General features: G+C 32.6%; 1 protein-coding gene across 5 annotated transcripts in view; it reads left to right on the top strand.

The window, feature by feature from the left end:
- Positions 1 to 21,639, top strand: part of LOC115885533 (zinc finger E-box-binding homeobox protein zag-1) — a 680,770-nt gene that overhangs the window by 646,736 nt on the left and 12,395 nt on the right. For 4 of the 5 annotated variants that reach the window (XM_030904489.1, XM_030904491.1, XM_030904487.1 and 1 more), the window contains one exon: positions 437 to 747. In XM_030904489.1, coding sequence (XP_030760349.1) covers positions 437 to 747 — 311 coding nt within the window. Of the gene's footprint in view, positions 1 to 275; positions 363 to 436; positions 748 to 21,639 lie in introns of those variants that run through there. The other variant, XM_030904488.1, reaches the window with a different exon arrangement.

Raw genomic sequence — 21,639 nt, 5'->3', positions numbered from 1 at the left:
AGAGTAAAATTCAATAAATACGCTCATTTAAAAAGCCCGCGCTTCGATCCATTTAAAACAAGCCCTACTCAATAGATGGCGCCACTTCTGTAGGACCATTTTTCAGTATGGCAGAGTCCATTATTTTTCTAGCTAGGTATATTCTTTGGTATAGATTACAAAGCCCTCCATTTCCATAGTAATAGAAATATTTGAAACCCCTTTACACATTTTATCAATCAATCAAATCATTTTACCGTTACAACCTAGGTAACATATCTAACAAACTTATTTATTTGAAATGTCAGGTAGTGAAATAGAATCCAAACTCGCCTTTGAGAATATCATCGCGAACATAGATTCCTTGTTCAAAACTCCAGATCGTACGTATCGAAAAATTGCCGCTCCTTCCTTCTGCAAGCGAATGCATTATAATAAGGTTATCTTTTATTTTCAGCTCCGTCGCTGACAAACGGCAGCCTCAAGGAAGTAGAAGAGCTCAACGCCACACCGGAGTATTTCATCAAGTGTCCGCAATGCCAGAAAGGATGTCAGAGTTTTCAGGCCCTGAAGGAGCACATGGAACTGTCGCACACCGAACTGACAGCGTCATCAGAAACGAGCATGTCGGTTGCCAGCAGCGCGGTATCGCCCTCGCCTCTAGGTGGTCCAGGTGGGCCGTATGGCTGCGCTCAATGTAGCGCATCGTTCGCCTCCAAGGAACAGTTGGAAAAGCACGAATTGCTTCATTCGCCGAACGCTCAAGTGGTAAGTTGACACACCCCCGCTTGACAGCGAGTTTATCGTTTAAAATTGATATAAATACAGTAAATCGTCAATAATTATCCTATTGCCGACATTGATGACAAGTAAAGTACTACCTTTTCAATTGCTTAAATGAATACTTGTTTAAAATTAACCAGCAATTTTGCAAAGAAACTAAAATCTCGGATATTTTGAATAAATCCGCACAATTTTGCACAATAACGGCTAGTTTACATTCTAACTGGATAGTATGCAGACCTCGATGCAAACTATTTACAAAATCTTGTTAAAATGGTGATTTAAAGTAGTATGTTACTTACCGGAAACAACTTCTGGTTTAGATACTTACCAGGTAATTTACAAAATCTAGTTATTTTTTTTTGTTAATACGGACTATGTGGAGTTTTTTTTGTAGGTGGGTTATGGAACTATCATAGATTTTATAATAATTTGTACTTGTTATTTATAAAACCAAATAAATTTTTAACAGATCTTTGTTAAATTTGAAAACTATGTAGTTATTAAACTCTCTTATGACGATATTATTTTCTATCCGATTTTTTTTTCTTTTCGGAAATACACATATTTTGAGCTACTACAGTGTCGACTAATATGATATTGATAGCTGTTGTATGATAGCTGTGTCGACTAATATGATGTTAATAATAATTGTAATGATGATAGCTGTTGTTTCACATTCCCTAGAGTTTTTAGGGACCTAATAACAAAATTAAAAATAATTCAATCATGTTAGTTATCATAGTACTAGTACAGTAATTCGGTATAAGTATTTTTTTTTAAATTGCAAAATACTAGATAAAGTATAGTATATAGTTACCCTAAGTTGATAAAAAGCACATAAGTACGTGCACAAGCACAATCAATTTATAGAAAATGAAGACAACCTTACATTGATATTAAATTATAAAGATCATCATTTTTGTTTATTAACTAACTGTCACCCTTTTGAAAGACTAAAACCTGGAGTTATCATAGCCAAAATAATAAATATGTATATGTACAGTGGTGGCCAAAAGTATGGAAACTTTTTACTTTTTAAAATATCACAGAAAATATTGCTATGCTTAAACTCTCAGGAATATAAATGAACAGCTTATCAGCAAATAAAAGTATTCCAAAAATTACACAGCGAAAAAAATCTGTTTAGCAGTTTTTGTAGGAGAACAATAGATTTGTAGGTCACGATTATATAAGTCGTTTTATTTCATATTTTAATTTCTCAGCATAAATGACAAATTAAAAAAGTTTCCATACTTTTGGCCACCACTGTATAGTTACATATTATACAAAAAAAATCATAAATAGTTCATTATTATTCACTAGTTTAGCCTGGCGCATCCGCCACGACATACCTGTATATTTACTAACCCTGTATATTTGCAAACTAACTATCTAGTTCATAGACTAGCTGCTGGTTACCCGCTATTTTATACACAAATAGGATGATTCTTTTAATAGGATTTTAATAGGATAAGTTTTACAACTAGTCAATTTTTAGCCGTAATCACATTTTGTTACATATCACATTTACTAAAACAACTTATACTTGATTCTTCTCTTACTAGATTAGTACAAGAGATTGAAATTGCACGTATATTAAGTATGATTTTTGTATATTAGTAAATAACAATTTTAATGATTAAAAAAAAAGTTTTTAATTAATTGATTCTAAATGTCATTTTTATGCTTTTGATTTTCACTCATTACCTATTCTATCCAATAAACAAAATGTTAGGTATGCCTAAAATAAAATAAGAGAAATTAACACTAGAGCAGCAGTTTTTGATAGGTATGCAACTGATAAGGTTCGCAAATTTCTAATTGCTGTGTTCATGCTGTTTAATAAATCCTGAACAAGATTCAGGATTTAATTTATATAGTCACCCACGAACAAAGCTAATTAGTTTTGCTTAAAACGATAAGCGTAATCATTTTATTCGTAATGTATCAAAATATCAGGGACTGACTCATAACAATTTTTTGTCGTTGTACAGCCATCGCAAGAGACCCTTATCTCATTGTTTATAAAATTATCTCCGCAATTCGTATACGTTTAATAAAAATATTGAGTCACGGGCAGGTTTGTGTATGTTTCAACTCTGTAACAGTTCACAAGTTCATTTTTAAAATTCCAGTGTAACCGCATCTAAAATATAATTTCGGGAATTATATTCATAATTTGATCATGTGGTTTGAAAGTAGAGAATCGCAGTATAAGGTATTTATCGCACTGGTAAAGAATGTTTGGAATTATAGTAAACAAATCAGAACAAGAATAAAATAAGCACATCAGAAACAAGAATAAAATATATAAGTCATAAACTGGATTAGGATATCGAATGGGAATGCATAAAGTAAACATATTATGCTATGCCGATGACGCAGTACTTATTGCAGAGTCAGAGGACGACCTCCAAAGAATGCTACAAGCTTTTAACAGACAGGCAGAAAAACTTAACATGCAAATTTCCACAAATAAGACCAAATGCATGACCATTACAAAGGAGCCTCTACGGTGCAAATTGGTAATAAAAAACAAAACTATTGATCAGATAATGTCATTCGAATACCTCGGATGCAAAATTACAAGCTCAGGATTCCTGGAAGAAGAAGTAAGGAAACAAGCCAATAAAGCTGCCGCAATATCAGGACATCTTAAATATCCCATATGGAAAAACAAACATTTGAGTACAGAATGTAAGTCAAGAATATACAAAACCTGCATACGACCAGTGATGACATATGGTGCGGAAACCAGAGCTGAAACATCAGTAACAAAGAGAATCCTACGAACTACTGAAATGAAGACCTTAAGAATGATAACTGGATACACATTGAGGGACAGACAGAGAAATGTAGACATAAGAGAAAAGTGCCAAACAAACGACGTTGTCAGATGGATAAGGCAGAGAAGAAGAGAATGGAACCAGCATGTCAATAGAATGGGCCCCGACAGAATGGCCATAATAATTCGCAACAACGTACCCCATGGCAGAAGACCTACTGGACGACCACCTAAACGTTGGCAAGACAGTTGGCAGTCAACCTCGCAGGAGTTGCTTAGACGAGGAGGAAACCGGAACTAAACAGGCGATACGCCTTCTAAAAGAAGAAGAAGAAGAAGATAAAAATAGCAGGTTAGTCGTGATTGACTAAGTTGTTAGTCGTGACTGACTCAAAATTTAAGTGAGGATGCAGTCAATAATCACCCACACAGGCTAATAAAACTACTTTTCAAATGTGTCAAGCTTTCGAGAATTTTATGAAAATTACTTTTAAAAAATAGCGCTGAAAAAATTGGTCAAGGGCGAGTCGGACTCGCGTACGAAGGGTTTACCATTCATTATCTATACAACATTAGAGACTATATTATTATAAACTTTTTCCGATTTAGATGAAATTTTGAATGCGCGTATAATTAATTTAAAAAAATGAAGAAACACATTACTAAAAATTGCATTAATCAATATTAAATATGTAAAAATTAAAAAAAAAAACCATAAAAAAAAAGTCGCCTTGACTAGGATTCGAACCTGCCTTACTACGGCTCCAACGTCATAGCAGCGTAAAGTCCTAACGCTTTAACCACGCGGCCACCGAGGACTTGAAAGATTCTATGTAAAATTCTTACTTAAAAGATAATGTTTAGTCAAAGTACTTTTTTATTTATAAATAGCGGCAACATAGATACATTATCTGTGAAAATTTCAACTGTCTAACTATAACGGTTCATAAGATAGACCTTTGTGACAGACGGACGGACGGACAGCGAAGTCTTAGTAATAGGCAAAATAAAAACACTAAATCACCACAATACACCAAAACACTTTTACTTTTACACTGGACGCGCGTTTCGCTAACCATGTTAGCATCATCAGCAGATGATTATAAACTAAAGTACAATCTACAAGTTGAGCGTTTATATACTCGCTCAGTGGGCACCGAGTGGGCGTGGCAAAATCTAGCCAACCGAGTCAGAGCCCACTGAGCGTAATAGTTAGATTTCCGCCACTAGAGTAGTAGGAACAAAGAACTTGAATGAATTGGACCGTTGTCTCTGTTCATACTATCTTTACATTTATTAATTCTGATGCTTTCATAGCATCTAATTGCCTGTAATTTGAGACTTGTTTAATTTATTTTAAATTATTAAGATCTATACAATGTTCTTTATCAACAATATGTTCGGCAACGCAATAATTTAAAATTAATTAAACAAGTCTCAAATTACAGGCAATTAGATGCATATGAAAGCATCAGAATTAATAATAAATGTAAAGGTAGTATGAACAGAGACAACGGTCTAATTCCTTCAAGTTTTTTTGTTCCTCCTACTCTAGTGGCGGAAACAGTGGGCTCTGACTCGGTTGGCTAGATTTTGCCACGCCCACTGAGCCCACTGAGCGAGTATATACACGCTCAACTTGTAGATTGTACTTGCTTAGTGTTTTGGGGTATTGTGGTGATTTAGTGTTTTTATTTTGCTGTGTAACACCAAAGGTTCCAATCCTCAACTGTAATCTTAGTAATAGGACTAAAAAGGACAACTAATTTTTGATTGAAGTTCTCATCGTTCCACTATGTGTTTATTCCATTTTATATTGACTAAAATTGTAAGATCCGTCCCTGTAATCGAACCATACGCGAATACATTTTACCAAACGCAGATGCCGCCGCATCGCGACCGTATGTACCGTAAAGAATTGTTACGTAAACAAGCCAATTGACCCCGGCCAGCCTCTGAACTTTTCATTAGTGTGAGTCAAACACTAATCAAGAACCGAGGAACTTTTAATCGAGAATTAAAGCCACCAGCGACATTTGACACCATAAATACGTATACGTAGTCATGCTTAAGTGTCGCTTCGTGGCGGTTTTATGTGGCCTTAAATGCGGAGTTGAACCGCGCGCCTAGCTCCTTTGATTAAATCGATGATATTTAAGTTGAATTTGTTGATTGTTGAGTGTTTAATGCCCGGTTGTGGTGGCTTAAGGTCGTTCACTTTAAACGGCGATGTTGGTTCTAAATATTTTCAATTTTAAATTGGAATTCATTCCAACATCAATTAAGCGAGGCAAAGATTAATTGATGTTGTATTTTACTAAAAAGCATACCTATGTCATTTCAATTAAACATTTAGTTGCGTAATCGAGGGCGCGATTTTTAATTTCATTGTTGCCAACCATGGATATATTCGGCGCCGCACAGTGTAACGAAATCGGGAAATGCGCGACATTAGCCCAAAAAACAAAAAAATTAATTTATCAAGTTTTTTATATAGAAGAATAAAGGACATCCCAGAGCTCTACCATGTGAGATATTTCTTGAGCTGACCTCTTAGTCGGGGAATTATGGCGGGTTAAAGTTACGGTTTCCTTAATTTACCAAATCTGTACAAAAATTTCATACAATGAAATTTATTATTTTCAGAAGTGTCCTTGTGTTGTTCAATTCCAACAATTTTTTCCGTCTTTTACCAACAACAAACCTGAAAAAAATGTCCCAATTTTTTTCAAGTCTAGTCTGCCTTCAAGCATTCATATGCTTTTGATTCGTGGTGCAGATACCTATCTGTGAACGTTTTCAATTTATACCCATCGGCAAAATGTCCGAAGAAGCATCTGAATCAAGAAACAAGGAATTTCGATCGTTCAGACAAAATTTTTCCAGGAAGAGTGGTCGTAAGGAAACTATTGAAGATATATTGCACAACTTATTGATATATTCAGATCCTCTACTTTCACATCTGGGACCAAAGCACTCTAAAAATAAAAAAGTAGACTTGTTTCCGGAAGCGAAAGAGCTCTTGTATATGGATGGAGAAGAAATTGAGAATGATTTTTGAGCATGTTTTATGTAAGTGCCTTACATATTATGTCATTTTGGAATAATATACACCCCACATAAATTATCGCATCACTTATTAATTTGGAAAACTGCAAAGTATTCTTAAATTCTCTTGGTTAACAATTATCTCAAAAGTTATTCGCATTAATAGCAACTTGTTAAGGAATGGAAAGTATATCATAAGTCAGGCAGACCTTAGATTTAAGTTTTTCACATAAAAATGTTTGAAGCGTTTCAAGAATAAATACTACGAAAAATATATAAGTGTTGCGAAATTTTTTGTGAGGTGTGTATTATGGTTTCCTTTGTTGATGTTGAATACGTTTTTTTCGCATATATTATCATATTATTTAATACTGTTAAAAGATATTTGCCACTTGTGTCGTTCTCTTTGAGTTTTGCAGTCTTATCTAATTTATCCCTGATTATTTGAATATTTAAAGTAAAGTCCTTTTATAAAACTTCGTATTTTTTTTTGACCTTCCATTACGCCATTTTTTACTCTTTTCGCCCTGTAGCAAATATTCCTAGTCGTATTATTTAATTTCTGTAAGAAAATTTCAGCAAGAATAGTGATAACTGAAAAAAAATGCCAATGTTCCACTATTTTAGTTTTCGTTACACTGTGCGCCGTGCTGACTAACTGGAATATAAATTTTGCGCTGGGGATTCAGGTGGTAGCTCTGCGCTGTAAAAAAATGTCAGGCATAACGGCCAGGGTAATTTTTTGTTCAGAAAATTCAAAAACACGTCAATTTTGTTTGTGTTCCGTTATGAATAAAAAGAGGCAGAGGGAAAATCCTGTAGTAAATGAAGCTATGGAGGTATTCGTATTGGGCCAAGTTGCCATGGATAGTACGCTGAGTACAAGAAAATTAGCCAATGAGACTGGCGTGAATCGTACAAGTGTCCAAAGGATATTAAAAAAACACAAGTTACACCCGTACAAAATTCAGTTGGTACAAGAACTCAACGAAGACGATTTTGATCGTCGCTTGCAATTTTGTGAAACTATGAGTGAACGAGTGGCGAATGATAATAATTTCCTATTTAATGTGTGTTTTTCGGATGAGTGTACTTTCTTTTTGAACGGTGTAGTTAATCGGCACAACTGTCGGTACTGGGCTGAGGACAACCCCAGGGTTTTTCACGAGGTGCACACACAAAACCCTCAGAAATTGAACGTGTGGGCTGGTATTTTTGGAAATTCTATTGTAGGTCAGTTTAACGATATTGAGAAGAACTTCAACGCACAAGTCTCAGAACAGCTATCTAGCAACTACCGCACCTGATCATTCAACCTTGTGGCAAGTGAAAAAATGCGTAAACATCTAGAAATAATAAGAAAAACAGCAAATTGGTCCAAGGAATTTACCCTCATCATTTACTCTGATAAATGTTTAAATAAACTTTTTTAAATTTCAATACTTTATATTTTCTCAATAACTCGACTCGGCCGATTTTCAAAAACGAAGCGGGGAAATATAGAGAATAGAAAGCTCTTTTCATTGCGGCGCCACTTGATCCCCCTTCCCATTTGAAAAAATTTGGGGGTGACAGCCCCGCTTAGAGGGTTGAAGATTTTGCAATCATTTTTCGGACAAAAGTTGTCCCCCTCACAAACAAAATTGACGTGTTTTTGGATTTTGTGAAAAAAAAATACCCTGGCCGTTATGCCTTGCGGAACGTTTTCGATGGGCCACCCTGTATAAGTTACTAATATCAAAACAGCTCCCTTAACATGACCCGGTCTGTACCATAAACATTGATTAATATTTTTAATCAATAAGCTTATAGAAATTTATTGAAACTGTTGATTAAAAAAAATATTTCAGAATTTTTTAACGAAATATGTTAACAATATTAACAATTATAATGAGTAAATGTTATTTTAATATTCATTATATATTATTTAATAGTTTTAATAATGTTTTCAACTTAATTGCGGTAATATTGAGCATTAACACAGACAGAGAGATAACCAAGCGGCATTAAAAGTGTATCCTGGCGAGTTCGCCATAAAATTAAATTCAATTTTGGTGTTTATTAATAATATAAAATTCATAAACAAAATGTTTTCTATAAAATAATCAAGTCAATTTTTATTATTTACAATTCATTACATTTAAACTGTCAGCTTACTTACGACCAAAAGGTTTGTTTAAAAAATATGTTTTTAAAGTAATACCGCAGTTTATTAAAAGTAATGTTTCTTTTTTGCTGCTAAGACCATTTTGAATGGGGTTTACTTTGTTTGCGTGGGTTTCAAACCACGTGGGTCTTCAGTCTTATTGATTTATTTATTTATATTATTCAGTTATATTTGTGAAATTTGATACACGGCCTCTATGCATCAGAATGCATTTTGTGATGTACAAAATAAATAATTTGATGTATCTCTTGATTTCCCTCCAGCTGATGCAGAAACGATTTCCATACATCTTGTCATATTTTTAGCTATTTGACCCTGAAGTAAAATGACCCTATTTTTTTAAAGCGAAAACCATGCCTCGGATGCAAGAAAAACAAGAGATAAAAATTGTTTAGAAATGAATAATGTTCTTCTCAAAAAATACTCAATGTAAAACTCTTATAGACGCCACTGGTTGAATAAAAAAGATATGTAATAATACCAATAATGTGATGATAAAACTTTTTTTAGAAAAATTGTACACCCTGTATGTCAAAAGTTAAAATGTTTAGGGCATACGTTATTATGAAGTTTTTTTTTCTTAAAATAGTTCCCAGTAGGGACTCCCTTAAATATGCTTATAGCATGTTGTTAAGGAACACCTTGTATATTATAGTATTTGTAGTATACAGGGTGGTCCGAATTATATTCGGGAAAGTTCGACAGCAAATGCTGCAAACAAAAATATGCAAAAAAGTTCCTATAAATTTATCTTTGAATAAGAAGACTAAGGAAGGAGCATAATGCTATCCATGTATTCATGCATGGTGGGCGGAAAAAGCACTCTAGGGTGGGGATCCTTGACAGTTCTGTTTGACGATTCATTTGACACATTTGAATTTGATTTGAAATTTTGTGGATTTGTCAGTCTTGACGGAGCTTATTTTATGTTATTTATTATTTATTCTACTACTGATAGTTGTATAAAGGTAGTAAATCTAGATGGAAATTGTGGCAGAACTTAAATTAACAGTGACACTATCGCGATTTATCAAAAGACTCTAAAATAGTTGGTTGTGTAGCGTGCGGTAGCTCTCGGCAAAAATTGAGTGAAATAATGGAACAACTTTTCGCTAGTAAGTGACTATATAATATACATACGTGTAGTAAACCGATCATTTATGAAATTCACTTAAATTAACTAAATTATATATTTTTCTTGCATTTTTAGCTTTTATTTATTGCTTGTCAAAGATTAGATGTCAAAGAATTTAGATACGTTAATTTGACTTACATGCTTCAGTAGCGTATCGGATGTTTGTGTTAATAAATACTTATTATAACTTATCTATTTTTATTAGAATTATATATTTTATAACAATTTTAATAACTACCAACATTTATTCACAACGTAAAATAAAACAACAAATTATTGAGTCTACCCCACGTCTACCCTACATCATAGTTTTACATTTTTTAAATAAAATTAGAACGACACTGATAAACCGGAATTTAAGTCGGCCATATTTGAGGCCCATCGCGGTGTACCTAAGATTTTTGATATGCTCCTTCCTTAGTCTTCTTATTCAAAGAAATTTATGTTCTAAAATGCTTCGTTTCAGAGATACAGGGGGCGCGAAAACATTCAAATTTAAGATTTATTTTGTCTAATAACTATCTAGTCAACATTCCAATTTTTGTTTTTGATGACTGTTAATGATGTACCTACTGATTATTTCGATTCCAAATATATCAAGAACCATTACTCGTAGCGATTTTTACCAAGAGACTTTTTTTACGTAAAAAACGTCGAAAATGTTAATTTTTTTACTTGCTTGTTTTATACAGGTACGGACGAAAAGGTATTCCTCTTCCAACCGATTAAAAATATGTAGGTGGCGCCCTCTACAAGTAGGAGTCATACTGACATCAAAATCAAATTTCTCATGTCAAAAAACTCCCAAACAATAATTTTCATAGAAAGATCTACATTAGTTCGGAGATTATTTGGAAAAAATCGAAATAAAAACGAAACTTCTACACTCTGTATCTAGCGAACGAAGCATTTTAGAACATAAACTTATGTGAACTTTTTTAATTATTTTTATCTGCAGAACATGCTGCCGAAGTTTCCGGAATACAATTTGAACCACCCTGTACAATATTGTATTGTTGTTTTTCACAAAGCCAAAAATTACAGTATAATAGTCCACCTTCTGTGAAAATTTATAGGAATCGTTTATTTGATTTACATTCCGCAGAGTACCGGTGACACGTTCCGAATGCAAAACCGTTGTTGTACGTTTTTCACATTCCAGGTGTTTTAAAAATCGCTCCCAGGTGCTCCGGACGGATTTAGAACAAGAAACAAAGCGCGTATAAAAGTTCTTTATTTTCTTTTCAAACAAATGGCTTTGTAACACTACTGCATCTATTTTCGGGCGATACATTTTTTAGAGCCCGCTTATACGGTGTCGCTTTCAAGGGGTACCAAGTCATTTTTTCCTCTCTTCCAGGATGTTTTTAAAGAAAACATATCTTGGATTTACTTGGTGCTCTAGTATTTCAATGATTAATTCATTGTATCTCGACTGTATTTTCATTGTAAATATAAAACTAGAGAGAAAAAAATATTGATCTAATTCATCTATGAGAGGAGTAGATAAATCAAGGCGACCAAAATTAATTTTTAGGAATTTTAGTCATTGTGACGCCGGTTTAAGATAATATGTCCCAGATTCACAATGCTCCATTCAGTGTTGTAATGACTAACTTATGTATTTACTTGTATTCTGATTGTTATAAAATTTAGATAACTGTATTTTTTATAAGCAATAAAACAATTATTACTCTTGTTAATTATATACAGGGTGGTCCGAACTGTATTCCAAAACCTTTGCCAGCATGATCTGCGGATAAAAATTAGTAAAAAAGTTCGTATAAATATATGTCCTAAAATGATTAGTTTCGGAGATACGGGGGCATAGTAACCTTCATTTATATTTCGATTTTCTCAGAATAATTTCTGAAATAACGTCAATATTTGGATGAAAATTGGTGTCTGGGAGTTTTCTGGCACAAGAAATTTGATTTTAATGTGTCAATATGACTCCTACTTAAAGAGGGCGCCACTTACATATTTTTAAACTGGTTTGATGAGTAATAACTTTTTGTTCGTACACTTTACAACTGACTAAAAAAATATGCATTTACGACGTTTTTTACGTAAAAAAAGTCTCTTGGTAAAAATCGCTACGAGTAATGATTCTTGAGATATTTGGAATCGAAATTATCAATACCTGTCATCATTGACATAAATTAGATATGTTGAGTAAATAGTTATTGGACTGAGATCAAGAACAGTTAACCTAATAGGACTGTTCATTCAGCTGAAAGTGTCTGCGAGGTGCATGCGAAAACTCTTCGCTTTGTGACGTCATTGTAGTCCTTGTCATGATAGTGTGTGTATTATTGGTTGCCGTATGCAAAACATTCATTATTTGGTTTATTTATTTAAACACCTTATATGAATGCAGTGTAGAAAATAACTGAATAAATCGTATTAAATATTCGCATATAATGCATTTTTAAGAACAGCACTTTCCAGCATCACCTTTCGCAGGCATTCTTTATAGAGTAATTCCATATTTTGCTTTAAATTAATTAATAAGCAATATCGTAGGCACTTAGTAAGCACTTAGTTACAACCCACAACACAAAATGAACGTATTTATAAAGTTTATAGCCCTAAAAACTTTAAAAACACCTTTTCCACATTTAAAATCGACAAAATAATTAACTCAATAATTCTCAGCTGTTATTTTTATTAGTTTACCATAGGCAACCAATAATACACAATATCATGACAAGGACTACAATGACGTTACAACTGTCAGTTGAAGCGCGGGAAGGGGCGAACGTACGTCTTATGAGGATGAACAATTTTATTAGTTTACCGTTCTTGGACTGAAATCATAAATTTGAAATATTTTTGTGCCAAAAGTTCAACAGAAACTGCTTGTCATCATTTTTTCGAAAATAAATTTATGATTAATTTAAAAAAATAAAAAGTTCCTAAATTTATCATTTCGCTCAAGTAACTATCTACTTAACATATTATTATGTTTTTATTTTTTATCAATAATGATATATGTATTGACTGTTTCCATTCTAAATATCTTGAGAACGGTGGCTGGTAGCGATTCTTACCAAGAAACATTTTTTACGTAAAAAATCACGGAAATGTATATTTTTTCACTCAGTAGTTTTATACAGGTACGGACGAAAAGTTATTACTCTTCAAAACTATTAAAACACATGTAGGTAACACACTTCTACATATATTTATACGAACTTTTTTACTTATTTTTATCAGCATAATATGTTGCCAAAGTTTCCGGAATACAGTTGGAACCTTTGGTGATACAGCAACAAAATAAAACACTTATTCACCCCAAGTAGCATTTTCACGACTTGCAACCACATGTTTACTAAACACAACGTTGGATTAGTTACAAAAAATAGTTATCTCCGTACCTTGGGTATTAAAATAAATGTAAACGTTGTTGTAACGTTGTGCCGACGTTGAACTAGTACTACAACAAAGTAAAAGCTTCTGCGACGTCGAATAAACGTTGTCTTGTAACCTTTTTTGCTGAAGTGATCTTCAGGTGATTCGGACAACGTAGTTACAATGTTGGGCAATAAAGAGTTTTCCGACGTTACTTACAGGACCTATTCCAACGCTATGCAAACGTCGTCTGTTTTACTAATTCGAACGTTGTTTAGATTTCCTTATTCTTACGTTGGTAGGACGTCGAGCCACTACCTTTTTGCAACTGTATTGAACCATAACCTTAAATCTTAAATTTTCACTTCATTGTTCTGTTCAGTCAGACAGTTTTCAGTGCTGTTTTTGTTTTTATAAATAAAACTTCATTAAAATGGGACGTAAGAAAGGCACATATAAAACTAATTTTAAATATACATCGACATATTACCGATACTTTATCCACTCCCTCGTTTATTTAGAATATAGAGGGCGGCATAAGCTATACTCTAGGATGACTAAATTAGGCAATCTTGCGACTAGTATACCTACTACCTGTTAAGGCTGAACTCCGACTTTATTAGTCCAGTATGCGACTACTCGAACTACTCCATCTTAATCTCCAAAACAACAAAGTGAAAGCCGCCATGTTGTTGAATAAGAAAATGTTTCGTTCCTAAAATAGCAATTCCTGCTTTTTGAATACATTAACTTGAAATATTTGACCCTAAACAACACGCGGAAACAATTTTTTTTTCGACTGCGAATAAATTATTCTCATTTTACTAAAAAAAAATTCAAGAAATTTTTTAAAACTTCTTTAATTTTAAGGCCCATTAGTATTTTTCAAAGTAGAAACAATACATTTATCAATAAAGTTGTTTGCGTTTAACTTTTTTGCCTTGGGTAACGAGTTACAGAGTCAGTTAAAGTGTTTCAATAATTATGATCTTCAATTTATTCATGATCTTCAAATAATTCATTATGGTGAAATAGTGTTTTATTTTGCCAAAGATAGCTACAAAAATCATATGAAACTCATGAAAAAAGAGATAGTTCTACACTATTATACATATTTATATACATGTTTTAGAAAAATTACTGAAATTTAATAAAGCTATATTTACTAAACGAAGGTTTTTCTGAACATTTCATTAAATCACGACTGTTGTTTCTAAATAAACATACGAAATTTCTAGAGAACTCTCCAACATTAATTATTTTAACATTTTCTTTGTCCGTAAAAATCATTAGCTGTTTTATTTCTACTTCAAGGATGTTTTTAAAGAAAACATTTCAGATTTATACTCGGATTCATATTTGCTCTAGTATTTTAGTGACGAATTTATGTTTCTAACCTTATTTTCTTTTGAGATTAAGAAAAACTTAATTTATCATAGTGAGAATCGTTATTCTTATTTAAGAAAAATTGAGTAATATACCTACAGCTAGTGTACGCAGAAAATTAGGAGAATGTTTCGAAATTAAAAAATAGTAAACAGGAATTTGAAAGTGATAATACAATTTTTTTCTTAGATTTTAAGTAAGAATTATTTATGTTAATTTTTAATATAATTATTTATTTTGTGTAGTAAATATTTTATTTCTTTTTTTTCACAAAAAAAATATACAGGGCGTACCAAAAATAAGTGCAAGTATTTTAAGGGGTGATGATACATTTCGATAAAGGAAACATATTTTGTCTTTATCGTTTTTCAAATAAGTTCAAAATAACGGAGCTATTTTACTTTGAAAATTTCACACCTCTACTTTTCAACCAATAACATGCTTTAATGTTGACTAGTTACCATGGCAACTGAAAAAATTTCCGGAAATTTTTTCGAGGCGCCACGAAACTTTAGTGGAAATTTTTTGACAGTTGAAAAGGTAAACATAAGATCTACAATCATAATGTAAATGAACTACAATGTCTATATATTGAAATATTACCCATTTGAGTTTTAGCATTTGATGTAACTAAGGTTGGTAATATTTTTTATTTAAGGAAATATGTTAGATATACCTACATATGAATTTCTTCGAAATTGCCATGTTCTAAAAAATATAGTTCTGCCGCCTTTATTTAACTAAAGCTGGTATTTTTCTATTTAACGAAATATGATACCTTGGCCAACTTAACAAATTGAAATTATTTTAAAATGTCATGTTGGATTAATATTTTTTTTTCAAATTTAGGTGTGAAATTTTCTTACCGAATACCACGCAAAAATTATTCCTGGAAATTTTTCTTTCGGGCACGAATATTTTAGAAAATTATCCCTCGTCTTCGACTCGGGATAATTTTCAAAATATTCGTGCCCTCAAAAAAATTTCCGAAAATAATTTAAGCTCTTGTGATATTATAAGTGAAAATTTCCAAAAAAAATGTTTTTTTTCTAAAATTTTGAGAACCACTGGATCTTTTCCGGATTTTATTTCTTGTAAATTTAATCTAATACCTGTGTTACCTTACCTAAACAAACTAAAAACATTTCCAAAATTTATTTTAAAAAATTTCGAATTTTCATTTTTTTTTTTCGCGAAAAAACCTCATAGGCCATCATAGACCAGTTAAAATACTTGCACTTATTTCTGGGACACCCTGTATATGTATAAACTTAAAATAGGGATCAAATTGATAACAATTTTTAATACTATTTTAGTATTTTGTTTGTATATTAGGTATTTTAATTATATTTATCCATTTTATTATCAATATTTATATTAATATACGAATGTTTTCCAAAGAATTATAGTCTGTCCAACGAGAAGATCCTTGACAGTGATAGATGTGTCTGTCATTTTAATTTCAAAGTAGTTTATTTTATTTTACAAAGAAATACGTTGATACAACTGGAACGCATAGCAGGAAATATTTAAAATTTGATTGACAAGATGACAAGTGATTACTTCAAAATTGTATAAAACTGAAAAAATGTAATCGAGTTATTTTATTTAATAAAAACGGTATGTGTTAATACAAAACAAACAAGAACAAGGCACTACATACCAAAAAAATATAAAAAATAACTATTATTTACTTTCAAGCTTTATGAAACTACCCGCATTTATGATTATATTTATCAATATAACTTATGTACAAATACAAATTTGTAATATTCCACAGGTATAAATAAAACAACATAGGTAAATACAACAACTATTTTATTAATAATAACACCTACCAAATTTTATACCTTAAAGGTGGATTAATTACCTTTAATCTTAATTTTTTTAAACCAGTACCTTTTGACATTATTTTTCTGCACCAGTACTAAAATCCATTATTTACCTATCGTGTGATGTCGATATTTTACAGCTACTCCAGTTTTTAGTATGTGTTTAGTTTGATCCTTATATACGAAATGCACTTATCTACGACGAAATGGTATACAAACTTTATCGATGGCAACTTCATTGGTGTATAAGACTTTCTGCCTGGGCAGCGTGTATTAACCATAAACTGTGCTCTGGGCCTACAGTTAATTTTCACTCGATTTTTCCTCCACTTGACTTCAAAAGACACAAAACACACGTAATAATACGAATCAAAATGCATCATCTTTCAAAATGCAGGGTATTTAACAAAAGTTGACACAAAATTATAACCAATAATTTGGCAAGACTTTGACAAGCGTCAAAAATGACAAAAATCTAAAGGCGAGTTCATACGCATCGGCGTCCGTTTGTCGTTCATCGTTCCGTCAAACCAATAAAATTGAAATACGATCTGTCATTTTTTAAATAAACCAATAAAACTGGTTAAAAACAACAAGACACGACGCATGACGAATTTATATTTAAACCCATCCATAGATAACTTAAAAATTATTAGAAACTTTTTTTAGTAAAATAAATAGATTGGTATGGGACGTCATCTGCTTTTCTTCTGTCATCGTCTGTCGAAATCTTACCTGAGAAAAAAAACAGAGTATACTCGTTAGGTTTGCACTCATTTTTTAGGTGCGTTAAAACGTCGGTTTTTCCTACAATTCGCTTACTCATTTCCTGCAGAATGTAAACATTGAGATAGTCCTAATTTTAGGAAGGCCGGTAAAATTTTGATTCGCACACCTCTACCCATATTGTCATTAAAATATAAAGATATTTCTTTCATTATTAAATCGTTAGAAGTAAACAATTGAAGACATTTGTAGGAAATTGTAATTTGTAAAATAAAAATGTTGGTATTGGCTATTATTTTCGGATTGAACGCACTGTATTTTATCCCTTTTTGCTCTTTGATGTATCCGCGACCAAACCACAAAGTCCATATTTTTAATCGGCGATTTATATAAAATTTCCAACGGTATCAGTTCGGTTTTGTTTTCCGGTGAGCAGGTTACCCATAATAACGATAAACGGTATTAATCACGTTGATAACTGACGAAATTCAATAGTTTTACTTCTTTTTTGTTCTAAATTAATGCATGTATATGGAAACATCACGTGCAGTTACCAAGTTCTCTTGTTGTCAAGGTTACTAATTGATAGTCTCGGAATGAAACATACTTTCTACACTACTTGTTATAATCACGTTTGTATTTTTTTGTGTTTGTGTCATGGATAAAGTTAAATAAATGAATTAACCGTAAAAGACCTGTTAGTTTTAATAAATTATAAGCCTGATTGTTCGCGAAAACAATAAAATTACTTAGAGAAAACGTTAAAAACATGTATTATTAATATACAGGGTGGTCCGAATTGTATTCCGGAAACTTCGGCAGCATATTCTGTAGATAAAAATAAGTAAAAAAGTTCGTATAAATGTATACCCTAAAATTCTTAGTTTCGGAGATACAGAGTGTAGAAGTTTAATTTTTATTTAGATTTTTTCCAAATAATTTATGAAGTAACGTCAATATTTGAACGAAAATTGGTGTCTAGAAGTTTTTTGACATGAGAAATTTGATTTTCATGTCAATATGACTCCTACTTGTAGAGGGCGCCGCCTACAAAATTTTTAACTGGTTTGAAAAGTAATAACGTTTCGTCCATACCTGTATAAAACAACTGAGTAAAAATCGCTACGAGTAATGGTTCTCGAGATATTTAGAATCTAAATTATCAATACCTGTCATAAATTAAACATGTTGACTAAATAGTTATTCGACTGAAATCATAAATTTGAAATCTTTTTGTGCCAAAAGTTCCACAGAAACTGTTTAATAATTTTTTTGCAGAAAAATTTATGATTAATTTAAAAAAATAAAAATGTATTATCTCAATCAAATAACTATAATACTCAGCAAAATAAAAACACTAAATCAGTGGGCACCGAGTGGGCGTGGCATAATCTAGCCAACCGAGTCAGAGCCCACTGACCAAACCGTAACAGTTAGATTTCCGCCACTAGAGTAGTAGGAACAAAGAACTTGAAGGAATTGGACCGTTGACTCTGTTCATACTATCTTTACATTTATTAATTCTGATGCTGTCATATGCATCTAATTGCCTGTAATTTGAGACTTGTTTAATTAATTTTAAATTATTAAGATCTATACAATGTTCTTTATCAACAATATGTTCGGCAACGCAAGATTTATCCGGTCTACCATATCTGCAATTAAATGCATATGAAAGCATCAGAATTAATAAATGTAAAGATAGTATGAACAGAGTCAACAGTCCAATTCCTTCAGGTTCTTTGTTCCTACTACTCTAGTGGCGGAAATCTAACTGTTACGCTCAGTGGGCTCTGACTCGGTTGGCTAGATTTTGCCACGCCCACTCGGTGCCCACTGAGCGAGTATATAAACGCTCAACTTGTAGATTGTACTTTAGTTTATAATCATCTGCTGATGATGCTAACATGGTTAGCGAAACGCGCGTCCAGTGTAAAAGTAAAAGTGTTTTTGTGTATTATGGTGATTTAGTGTTTTTATTTTGCTGTGTAACACCAAAGGTTCCAACCCTCAACTGTAATAATATAATACTCAAAGTGTGCTTATTTTTTGTCAATAATGACATGTATTGTTATATTCTAAATATCTCGAGAACTGTTGCTCATAGCGGTTTTTAGCAAGAGACATTTTTTACGTAAAAAGTCATGGAAATTTATATTTTTTCAGTCAGTAGTTTTATACAGGTACGGACGAAAAGTTATTAATCTTCAAAACAGTTAAAACACATGTAGGTGGCGCCCCCTACGAATAGGAGTCATTTTGACATCAAAATCGAGTTTCTCGTGTCACAAAACTCCCAGACACCAATTTTCACAAACTCCCAGACATCAATATTTAGATCAATCTAAATATTGACGTTACTACAAGTTTTATAGGTAACATGTCTAATTAAATTTGGGCGAAAAGAATATTTTTGTTTGCTGTAGGTAATTTTCACAGGGAAATTATATATTAGGTACATAAACGAACATTTTAACTGTAAAGTGATATTTTACTACACTTATTTGTTATAACAGGTGAAATACGGATCAACTTTTCGATCTTTCGATTTTTTTCCAATACCGGAACAAACTTCAACAAAAAAAGCGAAAGAACTTGACGAAATCGTCATAATTTCTCAACGTTCGTCTATTTTCGTACCTAGTGGCATCGGCACACTCATCAGTTCCAAGCGCTTTTAAGCTATCGTTGGAAAGATATCTATCTGACACGATGACACGTCTGACTAGCAGAACAACGAAAAAAATAGAGAAAAAAATAGTACGGTACATGTGCGACCAAGACCGTGTGAAAAAGACAAAACTCGCGCTTTGATGCTGTTGTAATGGATCGTATCAAACAGTATATCTCCCTGTCCCATTATGACGATTTTAATTGTGGTTACAATGACATATAAAGATAAAAATAGTTATTTTTGTATCTATATAGTGCGCGAAGTGCTACTTTGGTGCTTTGGTCATCGATACTTGAATTTTTTAACGAGGCGTAGCATTTTTTCTACAAACATTAAAATCGGAATATCCCTAAAAATTATTATTATATTATTGCTTCGAAAAAAAAGCGTGAGCTTGGAATGTATGTTTTTTTTTATTAACATCGTCATCGATTTCCTTTTAGGTCGTTTTAATACTTACTATTTCTGGTGCTTGCCGCCGTGAGGAACTTACTAAAATGACGGTCGATAACATAGAAGATAAAGATTCAATTTTGATTGTTAAAGTATTCGATACAAAAACAAACATAGACCGAGTGTTTACAGTGTTAAATCTGTATTATATTGAGATTTACCGAAAATCCGCAACTCTTCGTCCAAGAAATGCTACGAGTCGCAGATTGTTTTTAAAATATCAAAATAAAAGATGTGTTAACCAAGTGGTCGGCATAAATTCTATTGGTAAGATGCCTAGCATGATCAGTGGCGGATACAGAGGGGGGGCCGATGGGGCCCGGACCCCCCCTCAGATCTATAAACTGGGTTAAATATTAGCCTTTTGGGTTAAAGATGGCGACCTAATAATTATATTCTACATTACTTTTTTATTTGGACCCCCCCTAAAATTAATTTCTGTATCCGCCCCTGAGCATGATAGCAAAACACTTGAAGCTGCCAGATTACGAGGCCTACACTGGGCATTGTTTCCGGGGGACTTCAGCCATACTCCTTGCTAATGCAGGAGGTGATATATTTAGTTTGAAACGCCACGGAGGATGGAAATCTTCGACAGTGGCCGAGGGATACGTCGAGGATTCTATCAACAATAAAATTCAAATATCAAATAAAATTTTAGAATGTCAAATACCGGGATCAAATTTGGTTTGGTACCCCCATATCTCAAGGAAAATCAGAACTATCTAGTTTTGGATTAAGTATTGGTTCGTGTACTGGTTGTACTATTAATGTTAATATTGTAAATAATAACTAGAATATGCATTAGTGTTAAGTTTGATATTTGTTTATTCTTGAATATTTCGAAATTAATAGTAATGATTTAGTTCTTCATTTTCCAAAAATCAAAATTCCAAAATCCCATATAATTTACATGCAGTGTGCGAAATAGGCGTTTCGCGCATTACTTCGCGCACCGTGTCATGGTAACGTAGGAAAATGAAAAAAAGTGTCACAAAATCACACATTGCTATCAATTCGCGAAGCTTGTCATTTTTTGACGTTTCTAGAAAAAATTACTTTCTCTATTTTGGTCTTTATTTTTGAATAAGAAGACTAAGGAAGGAGCATATCAAAAATCTCAGGTACACCGCGATGGGCCTCAAATATGGCCGACTTAAATTCCGGTTTATCAGTGTCGTTCTAATTTTATTTAAAAAATGTAAAACTATGATGTAGGGTAGACGTGGGGTAGACTCAATAATTTGTTGTTTTATTTTACGTTGTGAGTTAAATGTTGGTAGTTATTAAAATTGTTATAAAAATATATAATTC

The sequence above is a fragment of the Sitophilus oryzae genome, unplaced genomic scaffold, assembly GCF_002938485.1.
Source record: "Sitophilus oryzae breed Bouriz unplaced genomic scaffold, Soryzae_2.0 scaffold_396_pilon_pilon, whole genome shotgun sequence".
In the NCBI taxonomy this organism is placed as follows: Eukaryota; Metazoa; Arthropoda; class Insecta; order Coleoptera; family Curculionidae; genus Sitophilus; species Sitophilus oryzae.
This window is presented reverse-complemented; position numbering and strand designations above follow the sequence as displayed.